The sequence below is a fragment of the Stenella coeruleoalba genome (assembly GCF_951394435.1).
Source record: "Stenella coeruleoalba genome assembly, chromosome: 20".
Taxonomy (NCBI): domain Eukaryota; kingdom Metazoa; phylum Chordata; class Mammalia; order Artiodactyla; family Delphinidae; genus Stenella; species Stenella coeruleoalba.
The window spans coordinates 12,102,158-12,126,801 of record NC_137166.1 but is presented as its reverse complement, the minus strand read 5'-3'; the positions used below and the strand labels follow the sequence as shown (position 1 = coordinate 12,126,801).

At 43.1% G+C, this 24,644-nt stretch overlaps 2 protein-coding genes across 3 annotated transcripts; one reads left to right on the top strand and one right to left on the bottom strand.

The window, feature by feature from the left end:
* Positions 1 to 1,962: 1,962 nt before the first annotated feature.
* Positions 1,963 to 16,467, bottom strand: KARS1 (lysyl-tRNA synthetase 1). 2 transcript variants are annotated; one of them, XM_079908453.1, is made up of 15 exons: positions 16,370 to 16,467; positions 14,673 to 14,852; positions 12,603 to 12,762; positions 11,510 to 11,675; positions 8,952 to 9,045; positions 8,423 to 8,609; positions 7,987 to 8,112; positions 6,462 to 6,581; positions 5,262 to 5,424; positions 4,981 to 5,154; positions 4,739 to 4,824; positions 4,330 to 4,415; positions 3,598 to 3,724; positions 2,793 to 2,936; positions 1,963 to 2,250 (listed from the first exon to the last, which is right to left on the bottom strand). In XM_079908453.1, the coding sequence occupies exons 2-15, from the start codon at positions 14,816 to 14,818 to the stop codon at positions 2,152 to 2,154; spliced, it is 1,878 nt and encodes a 625-aa protein (XP_079764579.1). In that variant the 5' UTR covers positions 14,819 to 14,852; positions 16,370 to 16,467; the 3' UTR covers positions 1,963 to 2,151. The 2 variants fall into 2 exon arrangements, with proteins under 2 accessions (XP_079764579.1, XP_079764580.1); XM_079908454.1 differs by lacking the exon at positions 14,673 to 14,852 and having other exon boundaries at positions 16,370 to 16,465.
* A 70-nt stretch (positions 16,468 to 16,537) lies between these two features.
* Positions 16,538 to 24,298, top strand: TERF2IP (TERF2 interacting protein). Its single transcript, XM_079908456.1, has 3 exons — positions 16,538 to 17,346; positions 21,649 to 21,773; positions 23,078 to 24,298. The coding sequence occupies exons 1-3, from the start codon at positions 16,671 to 16,673 to the stop codon at positions 23,471 to 23,473; spliced, it is 1,197 nt and encodes a 398-aa protein (XP_079764582.1). The 5' UTR covers positions 16,538 to 16,670; the 3' UTR covers positions 23,474 to 24,298.
* The last annotated feature ends 346 nt before the right edge of the window (positions 24,299 to 24,644 follow it).

Below are 24,644 nucleotides of genomic sequence, written 5' to 3'. Positions count from 1 at the left end.
TCAGTTCCTCTATCCCCAAGCTCTTTGAGACCAGACAGCTGGCATCTGCCCCCAGCCTACTACTAAACAGCTCTTGAAAGATCACTTGTGACCTCATTAATCCTTGTTGCCTTTTCCAATGGTCCACATTGACGGTACAGTGGTGCCTGAAGTCCAGTCCCTTATCCTGGTGAGTTGACTTTTCATTTTAATTAACACCACCTTGCTGAAGGATGTGCCATATGATGCGTTTCTTCTGAAATACCACCTGGTCATCTAACCAGCACTGCCAAGTGCTCCTGGAGCCTATGTTCAACACCAGCAAGGACTGAGGTTCTCAACACTCCCTGTAGTTCCCAGTTAGGTAATTTCTGCGTGCTTAGATCATTTTACCAACCGCAAAGTAAAAACCTGCTCTGTGAAAGTAGACTGGTAACTCCCAAGCCGAGACGCTTGCAGAGGTTTTGCTGAAGTGCAAAAGACAAGTCCTTTGTTGTCTCATTGGAGAAAAGTTTCCCCCAGCTGCCTCCCTGTGTCACGGGCTCTCTTTTAACAGCAGGTCCCTAGCCGTATCCTTGTCACATTCTTAGCTCAATTGAACTGTGCTGAAAATGAGAATACACCAGACTCACTATTCAGCATCCTATTCACTCTTCCCACCCAATATCTAACAAGCATGTTAAATTTAATTATGTCCAAAACCAAACACTCAACCTTCCTTCTCAAACCTGCACTTCCTCAAGTTTTTTCCATCTCAAGTCAATGACAACTCTACTTTCCAGTTGGTCAGGCCCCAAACCTTGAAATTATTATTGATTCCTCTTCTTATAACCCACATTGACAGCAGATTCTGTTGACCTCAGGAACACAGGCAAAGTCCAATGGCTCAACCATCACCATCACTTTATACCACCCAAGGCTAAGCCATCATCTCTCCTCAGCCCACTGCTGCAGTGCAACTGTCTCCCTTTCACTCTTGCTTTCCACATGCTAACTAGAACAATCTTTTAAAAACACTGCTCAAAAAAAAATAAATAAATAAAAAATAAAAACACTGCTCAAGGGAACTTCCCTGGTGGTCCAGTGGCTAAGACTCCATGCTTCCAATGCAGAGGGCATGGGTTCGATCCCCGGTTGGGGAACTAAGACCCCACATGCCATACGTGGTGTGGCCAACAAACAAACAAACAAAACAACACTGCTCAAAACCCTCCAATGACTTCACACCTCACTCATAATAAAATACATACTCCTTTGCATGGCTTACAGATGCCTGCATGATCTGGCCCCTTACTGATCTTTACTTTCTCCTCTCCGGCCAAACCAGACCCCTTTGCTGTTCCTCAAAAATGCAGCCCTGTAGTCTGAATCACCCTTTTCCACTCAGATCTCTGTTTGCAGATCTCTACTTAAATGTCACCTAGAAGAGGTCTTCCCTGACCACATATGCAACGTAGCACTGCCTCCATCACTTCTAAAATAGCACCTCTGGGGACTTCCCTGGAGGTCCAGTGGTTAAGACTTCGCCTTCCAATGCAGGGGGTGGTTGGATCCCTGGTCGGGGAGCTAAGACTCCACATGCCTCGTGGCCAAAAAACCAAAACATAAAGCAGAAGCAATATTGTTAACAAATTCAATAAAGACTTTAAAATAAAATATAATAGCACCTCTGTCCCCTTTCCCTGCTTCATGTTTCTTCTTAGCATGCATCACTATCACAAATACGGATTTACTTGTTTCTTATTTGTTTAGTTGCCCCCCAAACTCCTGCCCCTAAAGCAAGAGTATAGGTTCCACAAAAGCAGGAACTTGGCTTCTGTTCACTGGTGTGTCCCCAATCCCTTGCAACAATGGCTGGCACAGAGCAGACATTAATATAAATTTGTTGAATGAATAAAGTGGTATAATCCTAAACATTCATTATATCAGCTGTCTGAGAAATAAGATGACATTCCAAAAGTAAAAAGAGTGATGAGACAGGAGTAGAGACAAATGGTTTATTTGGTAACAAGGAGTAAAAAGGAATTCTTAATTCCTCTTCTCTCTTTTGATGGCTGACATGAAATGTGATAGTCAAACAGATAGCAACACACACAGGAATTCCCTCGCAGTCCTTGATCTTCTGCACAAACGCAAAGATGCCCAAGTCATACGACTTGCTGTTATTGTTTTCTAGACAGAAGTGCCGGCTGCTGTGCTTTCCAGTCCATCAGTGGTGGCTACATTCTCCTTCTTGTCTTCGGGTTTCATGGCAGGAAACAGAAGCACTTCCTACAGGAGAGAGAATGCATTCTGAAGCTAAGACACACTTTTTCCTGGCTATCCACCTACTCCTTTCTCCCCTCATTACTGTTATCACCAAAACCCGGAGATCTGTGTTCTTTTATTTCAATTCAGTCCCTCTCAGTTACAGAGGATGGAAAAGAAGAAATGCACAGCGCTGCCTAGGGTACAATGTCAAAAGAAGGAATAAACAGAGAGGTTCTCTTCAAATATGATTTCCTCAACCATAAACATGGGATAGCAACAGTTTCTACACATCATAAGCTGACTTAAGTTAAATGAGGTAATGCATGTAGATGGCTTAGCAGGTTCCTTGGATCCTTAAGAAATGTGAACAATCAGTATTTCTCCTGCCTCAGGTTGAAAACCCCCCAAATTCTGTAAGGTCAGATGCTCTGCCCCTCCTCTTGTGAAGTCACCTGTAACTTCTCTGCCTGCCCCTCCTCCTAGCCCAAAGCCCTCTCTTTATGCTCCAGGCCCACCACACCCCGCTTCCAACACAGTGGTGCTCCTTCAGGGTCTCCTCGTACCTTGATGTTATTGGAGTCTGTGAGAAACATGGTGACGCGGTCGATGCCCATGCCCCAGCCACCTGTCGGGGGCAGCCCGTATTCCAGGGCAGTGCAGAAGGTTTCATCTATGAACATGGCCTCATCATCGCCAGCAGCTTTGGCCTGGAAGAGGAGAACCACACAGCGACGTCGTTCTAGGCTGTGCTCTCTCAGCGTCTGAGTGAGCACGTGAAAATGTCCAGAGGCGTTATCATTCCAGGGATGCTCTGGACACCCAGCACTTGCTGGGAATTGGTTTCCCAGTAACTCCAGGATGGAGTCATTTCTTTCAAAGACCTGGAGGTCAGGACTGATGAATTCTACCTCAGAATACATGCAAATTTCTCTGCGAAATGAAAATACTTCTACTGCCTGGGGCTCTTCGAGTCCAGCGAAACGCATTTTCTTTCAGAGACTCTGATGGTTCCCAACAGTCTTTCTCCCACTTCCTGAACCACCCATCAGTGGCAGTGCTAGCATAGGCAGCCTGTGGGTGCTGTGGCTTCTCATCCTCACGCCCCCTCAATAAATGTACCATCTAAGAAAAATTATGTTCTTGTCAGGTGTCACACTCCTCAAACAGATATTCATGCCTAAGCTCCATTTATATAGAAATTCTAGGGCCCAAACTAGTCAAGTTCTCCATCTTGAAATGTGACTTCCTCCAGTGAAGCCTGTGGCTTTCATCCTTCATTGTGCTGAAGTCACCAGGAGTTGCAGACAAGACACAGACCAGGGTTAAGGCTGATATCTTCTGGTGAGTGGGCACACATTCCTTCCTTACCTTGGCCTGTTCTTCAAAAAGCTGCCGCTGTCGCACAGGGTCATTCAGCTCAGTGTAGGCATTGCATATTTCCTTTTTCATGACAAATAGCTCAAAGCGTTCAGTCAGACCCTCTTTAGAGCGGTGCCTGGGGACAGGAGACCAAAGGGGAGGGTGAATATGCAGGTTCAGCAAGAACATCTGGTACAAACAAGGATTCCTGAAATCTAGTTGACTCAAAATTGTTACTGATTGTGACCCATAGCCTGCATGCATTCTTGGCACCAAATCATTTGGTACATTAGTGAGGAGGGTTAGAGACAAAGAAGCTTTAATTATCTTCACAACAGGCTGTGTGATAGACTGATACACTGAACCATACCCCCTGTATTCATGCCCTTCTGTAGTCCCTGCCACACCGACTCTGGGCTGCCCATATGACTTGCTCTGGCCAATGGGACATCAGCAGAGGCTTGATATGTGTTTGCACATCAGGATTTATTCTTTTGGAATGCTTCCATTTGGAACCCTGGCTACGCTGCCAGAGAGGCCCCAGAGGATGAGATCCCATGTGGAGGAGATGCAAGGTGCCCTGGCAGAGTTCCCAGTTGAAAAAAGCCACTTGAGTTACCCTAGCCAACACCACGTAGAGCAGAAAGACTACCCACAAACTCCTGAGAATAAACTGTTTTATGCCGCTAAGCTCTGAGGTTATGCAGCAACAGGTAACTGCAACACCGTGCTTTATCTTACCATTTGGCCAGAGGACTCATTATCTGCGGGTGATCACAGATGAACGTAGGATTGATGCACGTCACTTCCAGGAACTCCCCAACAAGCTTAAGGAGAAAGCAGAGTTAGAGAGCCCTTCTAAATGGCATTTTGATCGTCTCCGTCTTGGTGGTAGAGGCCTCGGACCCCAACCCTATACCTGATGCTATAGGGGTTTATCCTAAGCTTCTCAATGGTTAGTAATAAGGTAACGAACATAACTATTTGGCACAGAGCTTAGTACAGCAGGAGTTCAAAACTTGTTCTCTCATTAGAGCTTTCCTCTGTGAAGCTGTAGAAGTTCATTCTCTACAGTGGAGTTCACCTTCATAGGGAGGAAGGGGCGTTACCACTGGATGAGGGCATGTACTAGAAGTGCACGGCCTTTCACCTTATCAAGGAGCCTGGCTGTCGTCCGAGGTGGAGGGCATTCAACAGCTTTTGCCACACAGATATCATCTAGAATTTTGCGAGTTTCTGTAATGCAAACATACAAGTTAGGACAGAAGACATCACACTACCCCATTAAGAGGTATATAAAGAGAATAACATGGGAGATTCTAGCCCTGACCTAATCTAATTCAGAGCTGAACAGGAAGGAGGGCCCTAGAGTGAAGGAGTGCATCACTTTACCTTCCGTTTCAAAGAGCTTAGTTTCTGGCAGCTTCACGGCCAGGGCTTTCTCCAGCTCTTCGACCATGCTGATTTTCCGGAAGGGTGGCGTGAAGTCAATCTCACAGGCTTGGCCCTCTGGGCCATCTGGATGATAGGTGACCTTGTAACCGCCTGTAATGTGTTTCACCATCCCTGGGAAAGAAATGTGTCATTTAAAGAGGACCAACAGGAAGTCCAACTGAAAGAGGCACACCAGCCCTGCAGACACGTGTGAAAGACAAAGGGACAGGAGGGGTCACCTGAAATCATCTTCTCTGTGATTTCCATGAGATCATGATAGTCTGCATAGGCCATGTAGAATTCACAGGTGGTGAACTCAGGATTGTGAGTCAAATCAATTCCTTCATTCCGGAACTGGCGTCCGATTTCATAAATCCGGTCAATGCCACCAACCACCAGCATCTAATAACAACACACGGCCATGGTCATGGCAGCTAATCTTGTCTTACTGGCTAGGGAAAGTGTCTGCCTACAAAAGCTGTAACTTGGATTTCACAGCTCAAGGCATGCTTTCAGGTCTCTAGCCAAATGCTGAGTGCCCTACTCTCTTTAGGCCTTCGTGGATAGTCATCATTCTGGCTGTCCAGGATCACTGAACTCTCGTCCTTTGTCTGGGGTGTCCCCCATCTTGTGAGTGTGAGCCTCCCCAAGAAAGAAGCCTCTTCTGGGGTTAGGATGTAGGCATGTGACGTAAGTTGCCCAACCTGTGAGACTTCAACATGCAAAGAAGATGCAGTGTTGCACAGAATCCCTTCTGGTGAAGGGGGCCAGAGATATCCGGCTTATAGAGGCAGTAACTGCAGAAGTCCCAATGGCAATGACCTGTGCCTAGTGCCAAGCTTATGAGTTGTGGTAACGGTCCTGACTGGAAGATACTGGGTTCTTCATGCGAACAGCCCAGTGATATGATTCAGAATCATTTCAGTTGTGTGGCCTCCAAGCCTGATTCTCTGATCTTCCTGGAAATTGTGAGCTTCCTTATATATTCGAATACATTTTTTTTTTTTTTTTGCTTAAACACCATTAACAGGTTTTGTCGTTTGCAAGTAAGAATCTTAAACGACACAGTCTTCGATATTTATTCTGGTGATTTGAGGATATTTCCAACTTTCAGACAGAGATTCAACTCATTCTTCTACAAAAGACTAAAATCAAATTTAATCCAAGGATTATAAACTTAAAAGTATTATGAGATTATGGGAAACAAAGTATGTTAAGAGGATCGGTACACCTAGGAAAGATACCCCCTTTGCCCTATAATGCTCTACTGATCCTATAGATAAATTCCAGAAATGTAACACTCAGAAGCCTGACAATTTAGAACCCTCTCCTGGTTGTTCTACCCTCAATGTTCCTCTTATTTCTGACTGTACCTGTCTAGCCAGTATTTTTCAGCCTTCTACTTCTCTAAGGACACAGGGCATCTTCTTATTGACTACCTTATGGTAGAGTTCTGGAGCAATCCTCATATATAAATTCATGTCCAGCTCGTTGTGGTAGGTGATAAAAGGCTTGGCCACAGCTCCCCCTGGGATGATGTTCATCATGGGAGTTTCAACCTAAAAGAGAGGAAAAACATTTAGTTCACAGACAGAGGTCCTCAAACTAGAGTTCTTGGGAATGGCTCAGGCTTTGAATGTGATAGGCTAAGCCTACTATATCCCAAGTAAAAGTTAAGTTCAATAATAATGCATAGGTGCTTGACAAAAAAAGTAGAGATAGCTTGATTTTCTAGAATAGAGTCTCTATTAATACCAAACACCATTAACACAGTACCATAAACTTTCACAAGCTGTTAGTGGGAGTCTAAATGGGTACAGCCTTTCTTGAGTTCAGTTTGCAGTATTTATTAAAAATTGTAACTGCTTATACCCTTTGACTTATTCTACTTCTAGAAATTCATCCTACAGAAACACCTGTCCATGTGTACAAAGATGTTCACTAAAACATTACTGAAGAAAATCAGAAACTTAAACTATCAATAGGGGAAATAATTATAAAGCATCAAAAAGGAATATACATACACACATATATATGGACATGCAAAGGGTCCCAGAATATATCGTGTATGTGTGTGTGTGTGTGTGAGGTTCATTATAATACATACGATGTGATTTCACTTATGTTTAAAGCAAAAAATAAAACCCTGCTAAAACACTTACACATGTACCCCACCTGCAACATGCACAGGAGTGGAGGTATTATAAATATGCAGAGCAAATGGCGAGGAAGGATACATATTCAAGTTGTTTTTTTTAAAAAATATATTTATTTATTATTTATCTGGTTGCGCTGGGTCTTAGTTGCAGCACGCAGGCTCCTCAGTTGAGGCTCGAGAGTTCCTTAGTGGTGGCATGCAAACTCTTAGTTGCGGCACGCATGTGGGACCTAGTTCCTTGACCAGGGATTGAACCTTGGACCCCTGCATCGGGAGCGCAGCCTTAACCACTGTGCCACCTCAAATTCAAGTTTGGAGAGGGACATTAGCTGGGAAAAAATGAAAGGGGACTTTCAGTTTTGCTTCTATTTATTTCTTTATTGTTTGAATTTGTTGTATGGTAATAGGTACTCACCTTTCCCATAAAATTAGAAAATAAAATTTTTTTCTTTTGCTCTACAAATTTTCCTAAACAACATTTTTTAGTTTAAATAAGTTGAATTAAAAATCAAGAAAAATATTTTTTAATGCTACAAAAAAGCAAAATGAGTTGATAACACATTGAACATGGCATTGTTAGCATGTGGATGGCCCTCTACTTTGTCCATTATCTTAGAAGTCCTGTCCTACCTTCCTAATCAGGGCACTAAATAAACAAGGTGGAACAAAGACACTGGCAAGAGGAGACTTTTCACTGAGCATGAAGGATACTGACACAGGATGTGCCTGTGGAGAAGGGAAGGTAAGAAGAGTAAGAGGCAAGCACAGAATGCAGCTCATCATGTCAGGTAAGAACTTTCCATCACCTCTAGGAATCCCAACTCATCCAAGAAATGTCTTATGTATGTGATGATCTTAGAGCGGATGATAAACTTCTGCCTCACAAAGTCATTCAGGATCAAGTCCAAGTATCTCTGACGAAACCGTGTTTCCTAAATGAAAAGTAACAGATAAAAATCACTGATGCGTTTGATTCAATGGTATGATAAACCAGAGCCAGGGGGCCACGAAAAATTACCTTGTCTTTTTTTTTTTTTTTTTTTTTTGCGGTACGCGGGCCTCTCACTGCTGCGGCCTCTCCCGTTGCAGAGCACAGGCTCCGGAAGCGCAGGCTCAGCAGCCATGGCTCACGGGCCCAGCCGCTCCGTGGCATGTGGGATCCTCCCGGACCGGGGCACGAACCCGTGTCCCCTGCATCGGCAGGCGGACTCTCAACCACTGCGCCACCAGGGAAGCCCCTACCTTGTCTTTGAGGCCAAAGTGAAGATGAGGTAACATATGCAAGCAGGGAGACAGCAGTGTGACTTCATAGGGAATGATGCTCAGCTCGCCCTTCTTGGTTTTCCCAGGATTGCCCTGAACTCCAATTATGTCTCCCCGGCGCAGTTTGTTGTTAATGCGAATAAATTCTTCTTCAGATTTATAATTCCTGAATAAATGGAAAACATAATTCAGTATACAGTATCCCAAATTAAAACTGACCACTGGTTTTACTGTGGAACCCTCACTAAAGTGTTAATGTGTACCCAAGAAGAATCTCAGATTCAAGGTCAACTGTTAAAAAGTATTATCTTTTATTTTTAATTGCTCCACAACCCAAGATCAGTCTTTATTCTTCAGGTGACCAGATGGCCCTTTTATTTTCCCAACCATATACCACTCCCTTTAACTTTAATTTCCTATGGGAAAAGAAGACTATATGGGCCTTTGTCCCCAGTCATGTTGCTCTGGGCCAAACTAGAAAGGCCTGTAACTGGGTATTTCTATATACCTGGAATTGGCCATGACTTGCAACTTGACCCCCTCTCCTCGAAGGTCATAGAAGATGAGCTTTCCCCCAGAAGCTCTTTTGGCATGGATCCTACCTAGAGAACAGCAAAAATAATGACAGAAGCAGAAGCTATTTCATGATATCAGTGCCAAAAAAGCTCCCTCTGCAGTTTTTACACCCAGGCAGAATATAAACTAGAACAATTTGATTTTAGCCTGAGGCCTAAGCCCTGCCATTTTCTTCATGACAAAGTTGGCTCCTCATTTAAACCAGTTAAAAGATGTGCAGGAAGATCTGGCTTTTAAAGGTGTTCAATGGATTCCTGGAATGTTGATGGCAGCGTAGTTGTGGGATCTTCCTAAATCTTCACATAAAAATAGAAAGCACAAGGACTTCCCTGGTGGTCCAGTGTTTAAGACTCTGTGCTCCCAATGCAGGGGGCCTGGGTTTGATCCCTGGTCAGGGAACTAGATCCCTCATGCCACAAATAAGACCTGGTGCAACCAAATAAATAAATAGTAAAAAAAAAAAAAAAAAAAAAAAAGAAAGCACAATTAGACAGGCAAGCCCAAAAATCCATGGACAAAATTTACAACAAAATTATGTGGGAAGATATTCCCAAGAATCCCCAAATACAAGCACTGGGGAAAACCACTAAGGGCGCCAAGACCTCTATATGGGAAAAAGCTATGGGAAGCAATGGAGTCTCTGGCAGGTCTGAGAACTGGAAGTCTGCCAAAAAGCCATAGGTATTCACTGGAAAATGTGGCAGGGCTAAGTGGAGGATAGCAGCGGACACGGAGAGGATGGCAGCTTACTAACATACAAGTCAATATAGTTGGCTGCATTAAGAAGGTCTAGGGGATGAAGCCCTTTAGTGTAGCCCCCAAGAACTCTCTAAATTTAACAGCAAGGGATCTCTCCGAAGACAAGGTCCCACAAAATTGAACAAGACCAAGAAAACAGAGACAAAGGAAAGAGAAGGTCCAACAAAAGCGAGAAAGGAGAAGAGCCTGAAAATCCCAGAAAGTAAGCTGCTGTATTTCTGAATGCTCCACAAAAACAACAGAAGAGGGAGCTCAGTGAAGGTGGAAAAGCTATCTGAACGAAGCTTCCTTTTAACACTGAAGAAAATTAATCTCACATGAAAATAAACAACATAAAAGTAGTGAGGTCAAATACCAAAGTTATTAAATTAAAAAAAAGACAATAAGGAGAATAACATCATCACAGGCAACAAAAGCACTAGAAAGACATGCTCAGGAAAAAGCAAAAAATTCTATTTCATGAGCTGAAAGACATTAAGAATATGACACAAAATGTGAAAGAACACAAATTAGAATTAGAAGAAACTAAGAAATGAGACGACACGTTGAAAAAATTAGAAATAAAGGAAAAAATCATCTCAGAAAGGAAGCCTAAATTAGAAGGAAATAAGAGTGAATAAATACAACAAATAGTGCCTTAAGAGAATTACACTGGAAAGGAGGATACAATTTAAAAATCAAAGTACAAAAAAAGAGATAAAAAGGAGCCCCAGGGGCTTCCCTGGTGGCGCAGTGGTTGAGAGTACACCTGCCGATGCAGGGGACACTGGTTCGTGCCCTGGTCCGGGAAGATCCCACATGCCTCGGAGCAACTGAGCCTGTGCTCTAGAGCCCGCAAGCCACGACTACTGAGTCCTCGTGCCACAATTACTGAAGCTCATGCGCCTAGAGCCCGTGCTGTGCAACAGGAGAAGCCACCACAATGAGAAGACGGCGCACCGCAATGAAGAGTAGCCCCCGCTCGCCGCAACTAGAGAAAGCCCGTGTGCAGCAATGAAGACCCCACAAATAAATAAATAAAATGAATAAATTTATTTAAAAAAAAAATAAAGGGCACACTGTGTACCTGAGAATACTGACCCAGAACAACTAACATCAAGACATATTTTAGTGAAAACACTGGACTTTAAAGAAAAAGAAATTTGGGGAGCATTTAAGTATTGGCAGGGGTTCTCTCTGGGTGGTGGGATTATGGGTAATCAAACTTTTCTTTCTTTGCCTTTCTGAATGTTTCAACATTCTAAATTTTCTACAACAAATAGTTTTATATATTTTTTGGGGGGGAAGGTATAAACGAAAGACAGGATTTAATTATCTTTTAAATTAAGGAGAAGATCCCACACAAGACAGTAAACTCCAAAATAACAGTGCTCTAGAAAAATAGCCTAGTGTAAAGTAGTCTAGGAACACAGATTGCAGTTTTTAGGAGCTCAGGGCCATGGCTCCCACTGATGAAGGGAAGTCCCCATAAAGGACTGTGAATGAGTAGCAGTATCAGGCCAGGGGTCCCCCACAAAGAATGCCCCTTCCTCTGTAGCATCACCACTGGAATGTGACCTCATGCCTCAGGGCTGCTCTACTTTCTGTGAATAGACATACTGGTGCCATCTCTAGTAATGTAGCCTCAGACTTAAGCTTTTTGAGAGCAAGACCACCCCAGACCTTCCTTTGTGCAACTGGAGAGGCCTGCCTGCTGTGGGAGCTCAGCAAACTGCCAGGGAATCTTCCTACCTGCCACCTTTAAGGTGATGTCAGTCAGGTGCTCCCCAGGCTGCAGGTGACTGTATTCTTGGATAAAGTGAGTGAGCGAGATGTCGACGTGGAACTTGTGTGGGTATGGGTCTTCCCCACTGACCTTCAGCTGGTGGACTGCTTGGCTGCGGATTTTGAAGTATTGCTGTTAAAAACAAAAAACAAAAGAGCTTTTGAGAAGTTGAACATGGTCAGTCCAGAGGCTTGTCTAATGGAGTTCTGTATTCTGCCTCAGAGGGGCCCCAATACAGTGAGGTTTCTTTAACCAACCCACCTGAATCCTTGAAATCATAGGCTTGGAATATGGAGTGAGATTTGCACTTAAATATGCAGGGTGGCCAGATCCACAGCTGGGAATAAAGGCCAGAATTCCAAAATACAAGATTCAACAAAAAGAAAAATCAAATCTCTGCCTAAAATAATGTTTAATTGGTACAGATGGCCCTGGTTACCACTTTTGTAGACACATCTGCATGGTGAGTCACTTATCTTCCTACTTTCCTGCCCCTGGCCACACACCAGACTTTTTCCCCAAGGCAGGCCCATGGGCCTGGAGGATGTGTAAAAGGAATATTCTATATCAGGGGTCAGCAAACTTATTCTGATGTAACTACTCAACTCTATTGCAGTGTGAAAGCAGTCTTAGACATATATAAACAAATGGGCATGGCTGTGTTTCGACACAATTTTATTTATAAAACCAGGGAGGAGGGATTGGGGTAGTGGTGGCTTTGGCCTGTGGGCCATAGTTTGCCAATCTCTGGGCTAAAGTAAACCCCAGCCCACGTTTAGGGAGACATTTTCTCTGGGGCTGCTATAAGGCCCAGCTAGCTCCAAGGAAGATCAGTCACTTGGAAGTACTGGATTCTCCCAAATATCTGTAAGTAGTCGACAAGAAGAATGCGCAGGGCCTGTGCCTTTAACCAGATGGAGTGGTGGGCCCACCCTCATCCGTCCCTGTGCCTGTTTCAGTTCCTATTTATCTCCTTAATCACTGGTCCCAAGGAATTTGCCATAATGCGCATTAGAAGCTTCCCTATGCCCAGCCAGGGCAGTGGTCCCGAAGACTCACGTTTGGGTCCAAGCTCTCCTCCTCCGCACCCACACCATTATCAGCAGTGTGGCTGGTGGCAGCAGCAGCGGCCTGGCTTAGTTGTTTCTCACTGAGCTCCTTCTGCTTGGCCTCCTTCTCTGCTATTTTCTTCTCAGCTTTCAGGCGTCTCTTTAGCTCACTGTCAGGAAGATGAAAATGTTCAACGTGACAGGTGCCTGAAGAGTCCTCTATGATCTGCCCCATAGCTACTTATCAAAAATATGAATAACCTGGGGAAACACTCATGCCCAGTTCTACATGCCCACTGTTAGTCTCTCAGTCACTGAACTCTATATGTGAAACAGACAAGGGAAAAAAATAAACTTAGAATAAAGATGTGAAAGATCTTTCTCAGTCTCTTTTTTCCAGTCTGAGGTCCTTGGCATTAGATCCCAACTAAAATCAAGATAGACAAGGACAAAGAAAACCCTACATATTAATTTATATTTAGAATAGGAAAAAGGTTTTCCAGAAAATCAGCAAGGTAGGCTTTTCTCAAGCTAATCAGGCTTGGGAGCTCCTTGAGGCCAGGGACTGAATCTTAGTTGTTTGGATTCCTCTGCAGAATACGAAGTTCCTAGAGCATCAGATCTGATGTGTGATAAGGTGACATCTCTAGCTTTGTCTGTCATCTCTCTCCCCTCCCGAAAGGAGTGGGTTAGTCTGGGGTGGGGTGAGGAAGAGGGGGCTCTTCAGAGTTCAGGGAGACACTCCACTGACAATCTCTCCCCCACCATTGATCAAGGCATTGACAATGGCCCTCAGCATTGGCCTCACTCTCCACAATGGAGCCTGACTTTGACAACAAATTGGGTAGAATAGTGTACAAAGCAGCATAGCACAGGGGATAATATACCATCTTTGGAGCCAGACTGCCTGGGGCTAAATCCCGACATGCCTACCTACCAATTATGTGACTTTGGGCAAGTAACTTAATTTCTTCTGTAAAATAATAATAGACACCCTCCTCCCCAGATGTTGTGAGGATTGAGATAATATACATAAAGAGATGACCCCACCCCTAGCATTTTAGTAACCATGCAAAATGTGAACCATTCTAGGTATCCCTATCTTAACCCTTCACACTCTGCCTCAAGGACAGAAATTTTACAGATGTGGATAAATTTCTTGTCAAATCTCTCACTATTCAAACTCTTCATACTCGTCACCTGAGACTCAAAAACTAAAGCGATTGGTACAACTTGGTTTAAATAACTTGAAAACTTGCTATCTGAACCCAGAAACCAAACAGATTTGGGTAGAGAGGGATACCCTCATTATTCAAATAGACTTGATCATTCCTTTAAACCACCAATGTTAACTGAATATCCTGTCATAACGAACCATGGCAGATGATCCTTAGTCAGGCTTGCATACTGTTTGGCTTCAGGGTCCATTTTAAATTATCTATGAGTTTAGAATAACTCAATTAAAAAAACTTAATTGGAGATTTGAAATGATTATCTTTTAAGTAAGAAAACTGACTCTGAGGGCCTCAAAGTAAGTGTCTCTGGATAAAATCTGTTTTGTAGCAGTTGTGAAGCCACCTTTCTAGAACAGTGTGCTAGATTTATTGTGCTGTCATTCAGTCAGTGGGCATTGAAGCCTCTCTGGTTCTTCCTGGCATTAACATAATGAACTTGTTTTCCATTCAACTGGATGTTGCTCTTTAAGTCAAATCAATAATGAGGATAATTCAAAAAGGTCCTAGGAGTAAGAACTAAGACTAGAAACCAAGTTAATCTCAGGAGCAAAGAAATTCCAGAAAGACAGGGAAGGGAAAATAACCTGCATTAGAAATTCTTTATTCATAAAGGGTTTTGTTCTCAGCACTGTTCTAGAATAAGACCTAAAAGTCATCCCAAAAATCTATGGAGTGAGAATTTGAATTTATTAAAGAGAAACTGAGAAAGGACTATTGGTTTTGGTAGGTAGCAGGGTTGTTTCATTAGCAAGTCCAAAGACTTAGCCAGAGGCTTAGCAGATAAGAAACCAAGTAAGGGAAGGATTTTTGCTCCCAGAGCAATAAAGAAGGTAATGGGCACCAACCTTCTTTTATCAAAAAGTGGCTTGTCCTTGTGAATCGTTGTCAAAAGAGCAAGTTGACACAGGCGCAGCTCCCTCTGCCCCCACTGTGCCCAGGACGTTTGGCGCAGGGACCCCCTAACAAGCCTTACAGCAGCTTGCGTCAACATGGCAGATTACCCTGGAACTAATGATTACCACCACCTAACAGGAAACACAGAGATGTGGTGTCAGATGGGACAGACAGTACACATACTCCCAGCCAGCACTCCTACTCTTATGGGTTGGGTGCGGGGAGAAGGCGAGGTTACGAAACCTTTTAGTGTCCCGTTTTACATAAGACCCTCTCAACTGACATCAACCCTGTAACACTCACTGTGCTGCAAATTAACTGACAGTGTTCTCATTCCTGGCTATGGTAAGATGGTGCTTATTTGGGGTCAACAGCAAGTCAGTCAATGGTTTACGGGTAGAAATGCTCACAACAGTCTAGAAAATGGGAATGTTTCTGAAGCCCCTGACATGTAGTTTCTCTCTTGGTGATGAAATACCTGTCCACAAAGATGGCAATGGGAAGCATACAAAACATCACCATCAACTGCAAACTCTAGAGGAAGCTAAAAACAAGCCACACAAAAGCACCTGAATCAAAGACAAGCCTTGTTTGGAGCTCCAGGAGCAAGGAGGAAAGAAGAAATTCAGAAAGAGTCTTAGACTACATTAAGTTTATACATTAACACTGGAAGGCAACAGAACGACAGAGATCATGTTCTTTATTGCCTTAAAATAAATGTGGCCTTGAATGAATCACCTGGCAGGGAGCCTATCTGTTTTTAAACTTGGAGAAAATAACTGGCATACAATGGTGCTCACTAAAGATTCACACCAAGGAAGTTCCAAGAGCAATTAAGAAACAGAACTAAAAAAATGCACTAAAGCAGGCATTATATGCAATAAACTAACTTCTCTCCGATGCCTCTGGAACGGTACTATATTTATGTACTGTCCTTAGGCGTACTGAGGAACTAGTCACTCAGATCATTACCTATGTTCTATGAAGAACTCCGGTTGAGAAGGAGTGTAGTATTAAGAGAATACAAGACACAGTCAGTGAAAGGGCGGCTAATCTTAACTTATTTATATTCACCTTCATACTCCAAGGATTTGGGGTGATTAACAAAGATACATCCAGCAGAGCTAAGTGCAGTTTGGTGTACCCGGCTAAATAAGACAGTCTCTACTGCCAGACATACTCACAATGCTCTAACCCATATGGAGAGGTGTACGACACAGTTTAACAACTGATCCCTTTAATACAAAGGGTTCAGAATGGCCTTTGATACATAAAGTTCGAACGTTGAAGGTGCTTCTGAAAAGCTAGGGTATTTAACATTTCTCCAACTTCTTTACCGTGGTGTGGCACAGTAACGCATTTCTCGGAGAAAAGGGAAGGAGTAAATTTCGCTTTTCTCTGTCCCCGCCCAGTTCTCCGCATTCTTACTCCAAGAGTACGAGAAGGAGGAAGGACCCAACCAGCGGGGGGCCCCCGGGCATCCTGGGGGATGTAGTTTCGGGGCGCAGCGACTACGTCCCAGCATGTTCATACCCACGAGAACGAGCAGGAAGGCCCCAGGCACAGCCGCCTCGGCCGGAGCCTCGAGGCGCCTTCTAGTTCAGACTCTCCGACAGCAAAGGTTTTAATGACCTGCTGCGACACTTACTTTTTGCTCAGTTTCGGCTCGCAGTCGTCCACTTTAACTTCAGGTCCCTGCACCGCAGCCATCTTCCCAGAGGGCCGGACCTAAAGAGGACGAGGGTCGCACTGCAATTTCCAGGTCACGCTCAGAAGCCCCGCCTCTTCCGGGGAAAGGGGGCGGGCACTGCTCTGTGCAACTGCAGCGCAGGCGTAGTACGGGGTTGTGGGGCGGCGGCAGTAGCGTCTGGAGCGTTACCTCAGGCACTGGGGCTCTGTACGCCGCGCGTTGGCAAGACGGCACCTTCTTCTGGTGCTCGGCGTGAGCTATGGCTGAGGCGATGGATTTGGGCAAAGACCCCAATGGGCCAACCCATTCCTCGACTCTATTCGTGAGGGAGGATGGCAGCTCCATGTCCTTCTACGTGCGTCCCAGCCCGGCGAAGCGCCGGCTCTCGACGCTCATCCTGCACGGCGGCGGCACCTTGTGTCGCGTGCAGGAGCCTGGGGCCGTGCTGCTGGCTCAGCCCGGGGAGGCGGCGGCCGAGGCCTCGGGCGACTTCATTTCCACGCAGTACATCCTGGACTGCGTGGAGCGCAACGAGAGGCTCGAGCTGGAGGCCTACCGGTTGGGCCCGGCTCTAGGGGCCGACCAGGCCCCAGAGACGAAGCCCGGGGCTCAGGCTGGGGGCGCCGCCTCCACGGAGCCCGAGCTGCAGCCGCACGCGGGGCGGATCGTCTTCACGGACGCGGACGACGTGGCCATCTTGACGTACGTGAAGGAACATGCCCGCTCGCCCAGCTCCGTCACCGGCAACGCCTTGTGGAAAGCGATGGAGAAGAGCTCGCTCACCCAGCACTCGTGGCAGTCCATGAAGGACCGCTACCTCAAGCGCCTGCGGGGCCAGGAGCATAAGTACCTGTTGGGGGAGGCCCCAGTGAGCCCCTCCTCCCAGAAACTCAAGCGGAAAACTGAGCAAGACCCCGAGGATGCTGATAGCGGGGGTGAGGCTTGCTGCGAACCCGCGAGCCCTCTGCTGTCCCCTGTGTGAGGCGGGGGCGTCGGCCTCTTTCCTCTTCTGTTGGGCGTCCATGTTGGCGTCTTGGGGGAGCATCGTCCAGCCCCCTCCTCACCCCCCCTTTGACATCCGGGTAATATTGCGCCGTTTTCTAAGGTCTCTCTTAATTCACTTTTCCAATAACTGGGGTATTGGCATGGTCCGATATTCAAAAGGTGCAGAAAGAGTATGTGGAAAATTCTCCCCCCTTTCCTTTCCCACCAGCTACCTAGTTTCCCCCCCCACCCCAGAGACAACGGGGAACCAGCTTCTTGGGTATCTTTTAAGAGATTTCCCAGACTCGTTTTAAAAAATAGTTCTTCTGTATTCAGGTACATTCAGTATAAGACGTTTTAAAGCCATGCCTGCCAGACCAGCTTATTTTAATTTCTTGGCTTAAATGACTGCATATTCACATAAGAAGGTTCTCAGTGGGAAGTCGTTTCCACGTTTCGCTTAGGTGAAGTGTATTTCTAACGCAGTTGAACAGAATATTGGGATTCAGGGCCGGTTAGGACACAGTGCATAGCTGTTGAGATGCTTCACTTCTGATAAAACGGGTATTGACAGCGTAAACTGACAGACCCTTTTGTTTAAAGAGTCATGCTGCTTCCTCAGCTTCTCTTTCCTTACGTGGCTATTCTGCATAACAGTTGAAATCTGGGAAGGCAAATCTGTTAATCCTATTCAGTATGCTTAGTAGGAATTTTGTTTTTGGTAAAAGTGACATTTGAGATTCATTCATTCAACAGATGTTTGAGTGCCAGACCTTTATCCTGCTGGGATATAACAGTAAATAAAACTCCCTTCAGTCATGGAGTTTAAAATGCTAGCTGGGCAGCGGGAAGTGCTACAGAAAAAAATAAATCAGGGTAAGGGCCGGAGAGGAGGAGGTTTTCTACAGGATGAGAAGGGAAGGTCACTACTGTAAGCTGATGCTTGAGCAGAGACCAGAGGAAATGAAAGAACTCAGCAGTTGGTTATCTGAGAAAGAGTATTTCAGGCTTAGGGAGTATTAAGTACAAAGGTCCTGAGGTGGAGTATAGCTGGTGTGTTCTTGGAGCAACAGAGACCTGTGTGGCTGGGATGGAGGAAGCAAGAGGGAGAATTCTTGGAGAGACTGGGCTGTGTGTATGGGTGAAGGAGATCATGTAGGGCCCTGATTTTAAATCAGTGGTGTGGAGATGGCTGGTAGACCAATTGGAACTTGGGACAAAATTAAGCTGGATTCACCCTACTCAGTGTTTTGATATTCAGGCATTTAAATGTAAAAATTAAAATCATAAAATGACCAGGAGAAAATGTGGATGAGTATCCTTTTTTGTTTTTTGTGGGTTTTTTTTTTGGCCGCGGCTTGCAGGGTTCCCTGACCAGGGGTCAAACCCAGGCCCACGGCAGTGAAAGCACAGAGTCTTAACCACTGGACTGCCAGGGAATTCCCGAGTATCCTTTTTATTTTAAAATTTTATTTATTTATTTTGAATTAATTAATTTTATTTTATTATTTATTTTTGGCTGCATTGGGTCTTTGTTGCTGCACGTGGGCTTTCTCTAGTTTCGGAGGGTGGGGGCTACTCTTCATTGCTGTGCGCAGGCTTCTCATTGCTGGGGCATGTGGGATGTTCCCCGACCAGGGCTTGAACCCGTGTCCGCTCATTGGCAGGCGGATTCTTAACCACTGCGCCAGTAGGGAAGTCCTCGAATATCCCTTTTAATAGTTACATGTTGATAGTTCTGAAACCAGGAAGACTAAGAAAAAACTTTATATATTTGATTACTTAAAATTTAAAGCTTCTCATGATAAATAAAGTCAGAGGGCAAACTGGAAAAGTATTTTCAATACGTTGCAACAGAGTGAGTTTCCTTAATATCCAAAGAGCTTGTAGAAGTTAGTAAGTAAAAGAAAAACTAGTAGAAAAGTGAGCAAAGGAAATGGAACAGGAAGTTTCCAGAAAAGGAAATAGATAAATGGCAAATAAACAAATGCAGAAATATTGTTACTGAATAAAAATAAATTAGACCCTGAGGGGACTTCCTTGGCTGGCCAGTGGTTAAGACTCCGTGATTCCACTGCAGGGGGCACGGTTCGATTCCTGGTCAGGGAACTAAGATTCCCCCCCCCCCTTGCCATAAGGCGCAGCCCCACAAACAAAAAATTACACCCTGAGCAGAGGACCAGTACAAGCCATGCCTGGACTTCTGCCCATGGAAACTGAAATAAGTGTGTCTGGTGTGTTTTTTAGAAAAGTAGATCAGAGCAAGGCAATGTCATATTTTATCAGTTAGATTGGCAATAACTAACAAAATGGGTAATACCCAGAGTTAACGAGGTATATGAAAACAAGTACACTCTTACATTATTAATAGAAGGAAATCAGTGCAATTTCTTTGGAAGGAATTTTGACACCATCTGACAACATTTAAAATACATGTTCCCTTAAACATGGTAATTATTGCCTCTAGGAATTTATCCTCAGATATACTCCAAGTGTAAAAGAGTACATAGTGAAAAGTGAGTCTCACTGCTCCATACCCCTTCCCCCGCTTCCTCTCCCAGAGGCAACCACTGTTGTTGTCCCCTGTTTGTGTCCTTTTTGCTCATAGTAACACTAGCACACTAGACAGAAGTTTGTTCTGCAGTTTGCTTTCTTTTTTTAACTTAATAGATCTTGAAGCTTTTGTGTGTCTGCTCATTGTTTGCTTCATTCCTTTCTTGTTTATTGCATTGTGTTTCATTATGTGAGCCATAATTTGTTTACACTTTTTATTATGGAAAATTTCAAACATTTACAGAAGTAGAAAGAGAATAGTATAATGCACGTACCCATCACCCAACTTCACCTGATTATAGTTTGTGGCCAGTTTTTTCATCTACACCTTTCATCCTGACTTCTGGGATTATTTTGAAGCCAGTGCCAGGCATTATCCCATTTTTTTTTTTATCAGTTTCAGCAAGTATCTCTAAAATGTAAGGCTTCTTTTTAAAATTTTATGTAAAATAAAATTGACTTATTTTGGTGTACAGTTATGTATTTAAATTTTTTTTATTGTGGTAGAATATACATTAGATAAAATATACCATTTTAGCTGTTTTTAAGTGTTTAGTTCAGTAGCACTAAGTATGTTCACATTGTGATGCAGTCATCACCACGATCCATCTCTAGAACATTTTCGTCTTCCAGAACTGAAATTTGTACCTATTAAACACCAACCCATGTTGCAACATGTGTGAGAATTTTGTTCCTAGTGTTTCCACATCTTGGATATTGTGAATAATGCTGCTGTAGTATGGGTTACTAATACCTGTTTGAAACCCTGCTTTTTTTTTTTTTGGGTGTATTCTCAGAAGTGGAATTGCTGGATCATATGGTGATTATATGTTTAATATTTTAAGAAACTGCCATACAGTTTTCCAGTTAGGTGTTTTAACACATGTACAGATGGTGATGTAACCACCAAAATCAGGATACAGAACAATTCCATCACAAAAAATCTCTCTCGTGTTGCCCCTTAGTAGTCAGTCTTTGTTAAGTGGAAAATAGCAGAGTTAAGTCCTCAGAGAACAAAGACTAAAAGGGAAATAGGAGGATGTTTAGCTTTAGGAGGCTCTCCTTTCTGTAGATTGTATGTGGTGGATTGTGGTAGACGCCCAGATCTATCTCCCCCTGGGAGAACTGCCTTACCCAAGGTTCTGTCATTCTAGGCTAGCATCCAATGACTAATCTATGCGCGGTTAAAATAACATCTTGGCTCCTTTGCCCCAACTTGGTCAACTCTGTAGGGCCTTCCTAGCTCCAGACTTCTACATGGTTTCAGTTGCGGCCTTGTTGGAACTCTCACAGCTCTCAGCTTCTTTCTGCCCAGTGAACACTCCTTAATCAACACCTTACCTGTTAATCTCCATCTCAGAACCTACTTCCCAGACAACCCAATTTATGGCACAGTTTTGTTAATTTGCAAGATCTATAAATACAAAGTGAAAAATGAATTAAACTTGAAGAGTATTTTTATTTTACGTATCAGAACCTAGGAAAATTACCACCATTTTTATTGTACAACTTTTCAGAAGCAAGAGTAGAAATTATTGAACATGCATGTCATATTTTTCTTACCCTTCTGATCAAAAACATATTCTCTAATAGGAAAAAAGTGCAGGCTCACTTCTGGCCCAGAGCTCACAGAGCATTTACTATATTTTTGGTTTCTGTAAAAAAGGCTAATTCTAATCTGGTGCTGTTCTGTTTAATAGAACCACAGAATAAGAGAACTCCAGACTTGCCTGAAGAAGAATTTGAAAAGGAAGAGATCAAGGAGAATGAAGAAGCAGTCAAAAAGATGCTTGTAGAAGCCACCCGGGAGTTTGAAGAGATTGTGGTATGTTAACTAGATTTAACTCATGTTTTTTTCCTATGTCCATTCTCCTCCTTTGAAACTGGTCTTCCCATCTGTTCTTTTTATATACCTGAGGCCCAGAAAGGTAAGAGAGAAATTCAAGATGGAGGAGGAAAATGGAAGGTGAGACTGATCAAGGTTCTGGGCATGTACTTTTAGTTTTTGGTAGGATGATTTAAGGAGGAGGGGAGGGAGAAAGATGGGGGAGAATTATTTTTAAGCAGTATAAAGCATCTTACTTTGAGTACTTTCATCTGTAAGTTTTTCTAAGTTAAGTTTGCGGATTTATCTTTTTAAAATGTTTTTATTCTCAGGTAAAAGTAATTTTTTAAAGAGGTTAATTTTTTATCAAGCAATTTTAGCTCTTTGTATACTTAGAGCTTTTTTAGAATTTTTTAGCTCTTCCATATTCAGTTAAGTTCTAAAACTTTGTTGGAATCCCATATTTAATCATAGTTATAGAGAAAGGCAACCATAAAATAATGAGTAATAAAAAAATCCAAATTATATGTGCATATCTTCTCTAAGAAAAAGGATCTTGTTAATTAACTTTTCTTACTAACACTAAGAAAAATGGTTATGTATCAGTCTAAAACAGGAAAATAATTTAAAGTTCATTTAATTTAAAGTTGGTTCATTTTCTGTAAACTTTCAAATACTCTCAACAACTCTCAAACATGGCCTACATAGGTCTCCTCTCACATAACACGCTTCGTAACGTGCCTAAATATAGTGTAGTGTGGAGACCCTAATCTATTCATACAGCAATGTTTTTTGAGTACTTACCATGTGAAGGCATTGGTAGGCACTGGGGATGTAGTGATGAGCAAAACATAACATTTCCTGCCCTATGGAGCTTACAATCTGAGAGTGAAGTCAAATTTTTAACAAATAATCTAGTGCATACATGTGTATACATATATGTGTATGCACATAACATTTATTTTTCACATTCAGTGTAGCTTCTAATGTTCTGTTGGAATACCATATACATACACGTACGTACATATGTACACATGCATACACACACACACACACACTCCATCCACACTCACACTTCTCCTTACCCTATCATATACATACATATATATACACATACACATATGCACACATCCAACATGAGTAAATGTAAGAAGGAACATAGCACATAAGAGGAACTGAAGGAAGTCCAGTGTGATTGGGGTGAAAAGGGCAAGGAAGTGGTAGCTGGGAGAGACCAGATATTTTAAGAGTAAGTATTCATGACTTGGTAATTAGTAACTGGTCATATTCATCACTTTCTCTAGGTGGATGAGAGCCCTGATTTTGAAATACATATAACAATGTGTGATGATGATCCACCCACACCTGAGGAGGACTCAGAAACACAGCCTGATGAGGAAGAAGAAGAAGAAAAAGTTTCCGCACCAGAGGTGGGAGCTGCCATTAAGATCATCCGGCAGTTAATGGAAAAGTTTAACTTGGATCTGTCAACAGTTACACAGGCCTTCCTAAAAAATAGTGGTGAGCTGGAGGCTACTTCCTCCTTTTTAGAGTCTGGTCAGAGGGCTGATGGGTATCCCATTTGGTCCCGACAGGATGACTTAGATTTGCAAAAAGATGATGAGGGTACCCGAGATGCACTGGTCAAAAAATTTGGTGCTCAGAATGTAGCTCGGAGGATTGAATTCCGAAAGAAATAATTGGCAAGATAATGAAAAAAAAAGGTTTGGCACATAAGGCATTAAAAATTTTTTTTGTGACTATTGAACTTCAGAGATTTTTACATTGGAACTGACACTCATCTTTTGACCAATGCTATTGTTGCTCTGTGAGTCCTAGATTTTGTAGCCAAGCAAAGTTGGAGGATGAAAATAAAAGAAATTGGATATATTTAGAGCTGTTCCTGGCAGTATCAATGTGTTTGTACAAGGAAAATCAAAAACAGAGAGGTTGGTTTACATAGTAATAACCGCTTTCTGGAATGGAATCCCTGCTGTATTGGTGAGAGGAGCTAGTGACAAAGTCAAAGGCGGAAAGTTAGATGGGTTGTTTCAGAAAGCATAAATAAAGAGCCTCCTATCCTTTAGCAGAAGCTTCTCTAGATTATGATAGATTCCAAATCAAGAATCTAGGAATGTGGAAAGATTTAATTACAAGGCCTTTGAACATGGACTGTCCCAAACCCTTGCATCCCCCAGTGAACTCTGATTTCTGGGCTGCTTTGAAAACCCCATATTCCTTTTGCCAGCTTATATTTGGGGAGCCTGTTCGTTGGCTGTTCTTTTCTTCAAGTCTGTGTCAGTTAAGTCTCTACCATGTGTTTCTTTATCTACCATCCAGTTTTGTTTAAAACACAAAAATTTAGAGAGTCTTGGGAAAAGTCTTACTTGGTTACTAGGAATGTGTTTTTATTTATTGAGGATAGTTTTGTGCTAAGAATAGTGTTAGATTTAAAAATTAGAGGATTAATTCCTCTTTGTTGTGTTGATTTCATTATTGAAAATAAATAGAACTTTGTATTTGAGTCTCCACAAAGTGTTTTCTTTGATTGTGTTCACAAAACCTTTTAGGTATAAAAACCATAAAGGAACTAACATTTTTGGCTCTTAGTAATTAGAACTAATAAAGAGTTCCATTTAAGACTAATGGGTTATTAGAAAGAAACTGTTTCTTCTGGGTGGAGCAAAGAGAAGATCTGTGTCAGGGACTGTGAAAGATAGCATAACAAGGTGAACTGCTGAGAGTCAAAAGGGAAGAGAAGCCAATAAGGAACCATCCGGTGTGTAATAGAAGGTGTCAGTGCCTGTCCCAAATGCCTGAGCACTCACCATTCCAGCACTTGCCACCATCAGGAGTCCTACTGCAATCACC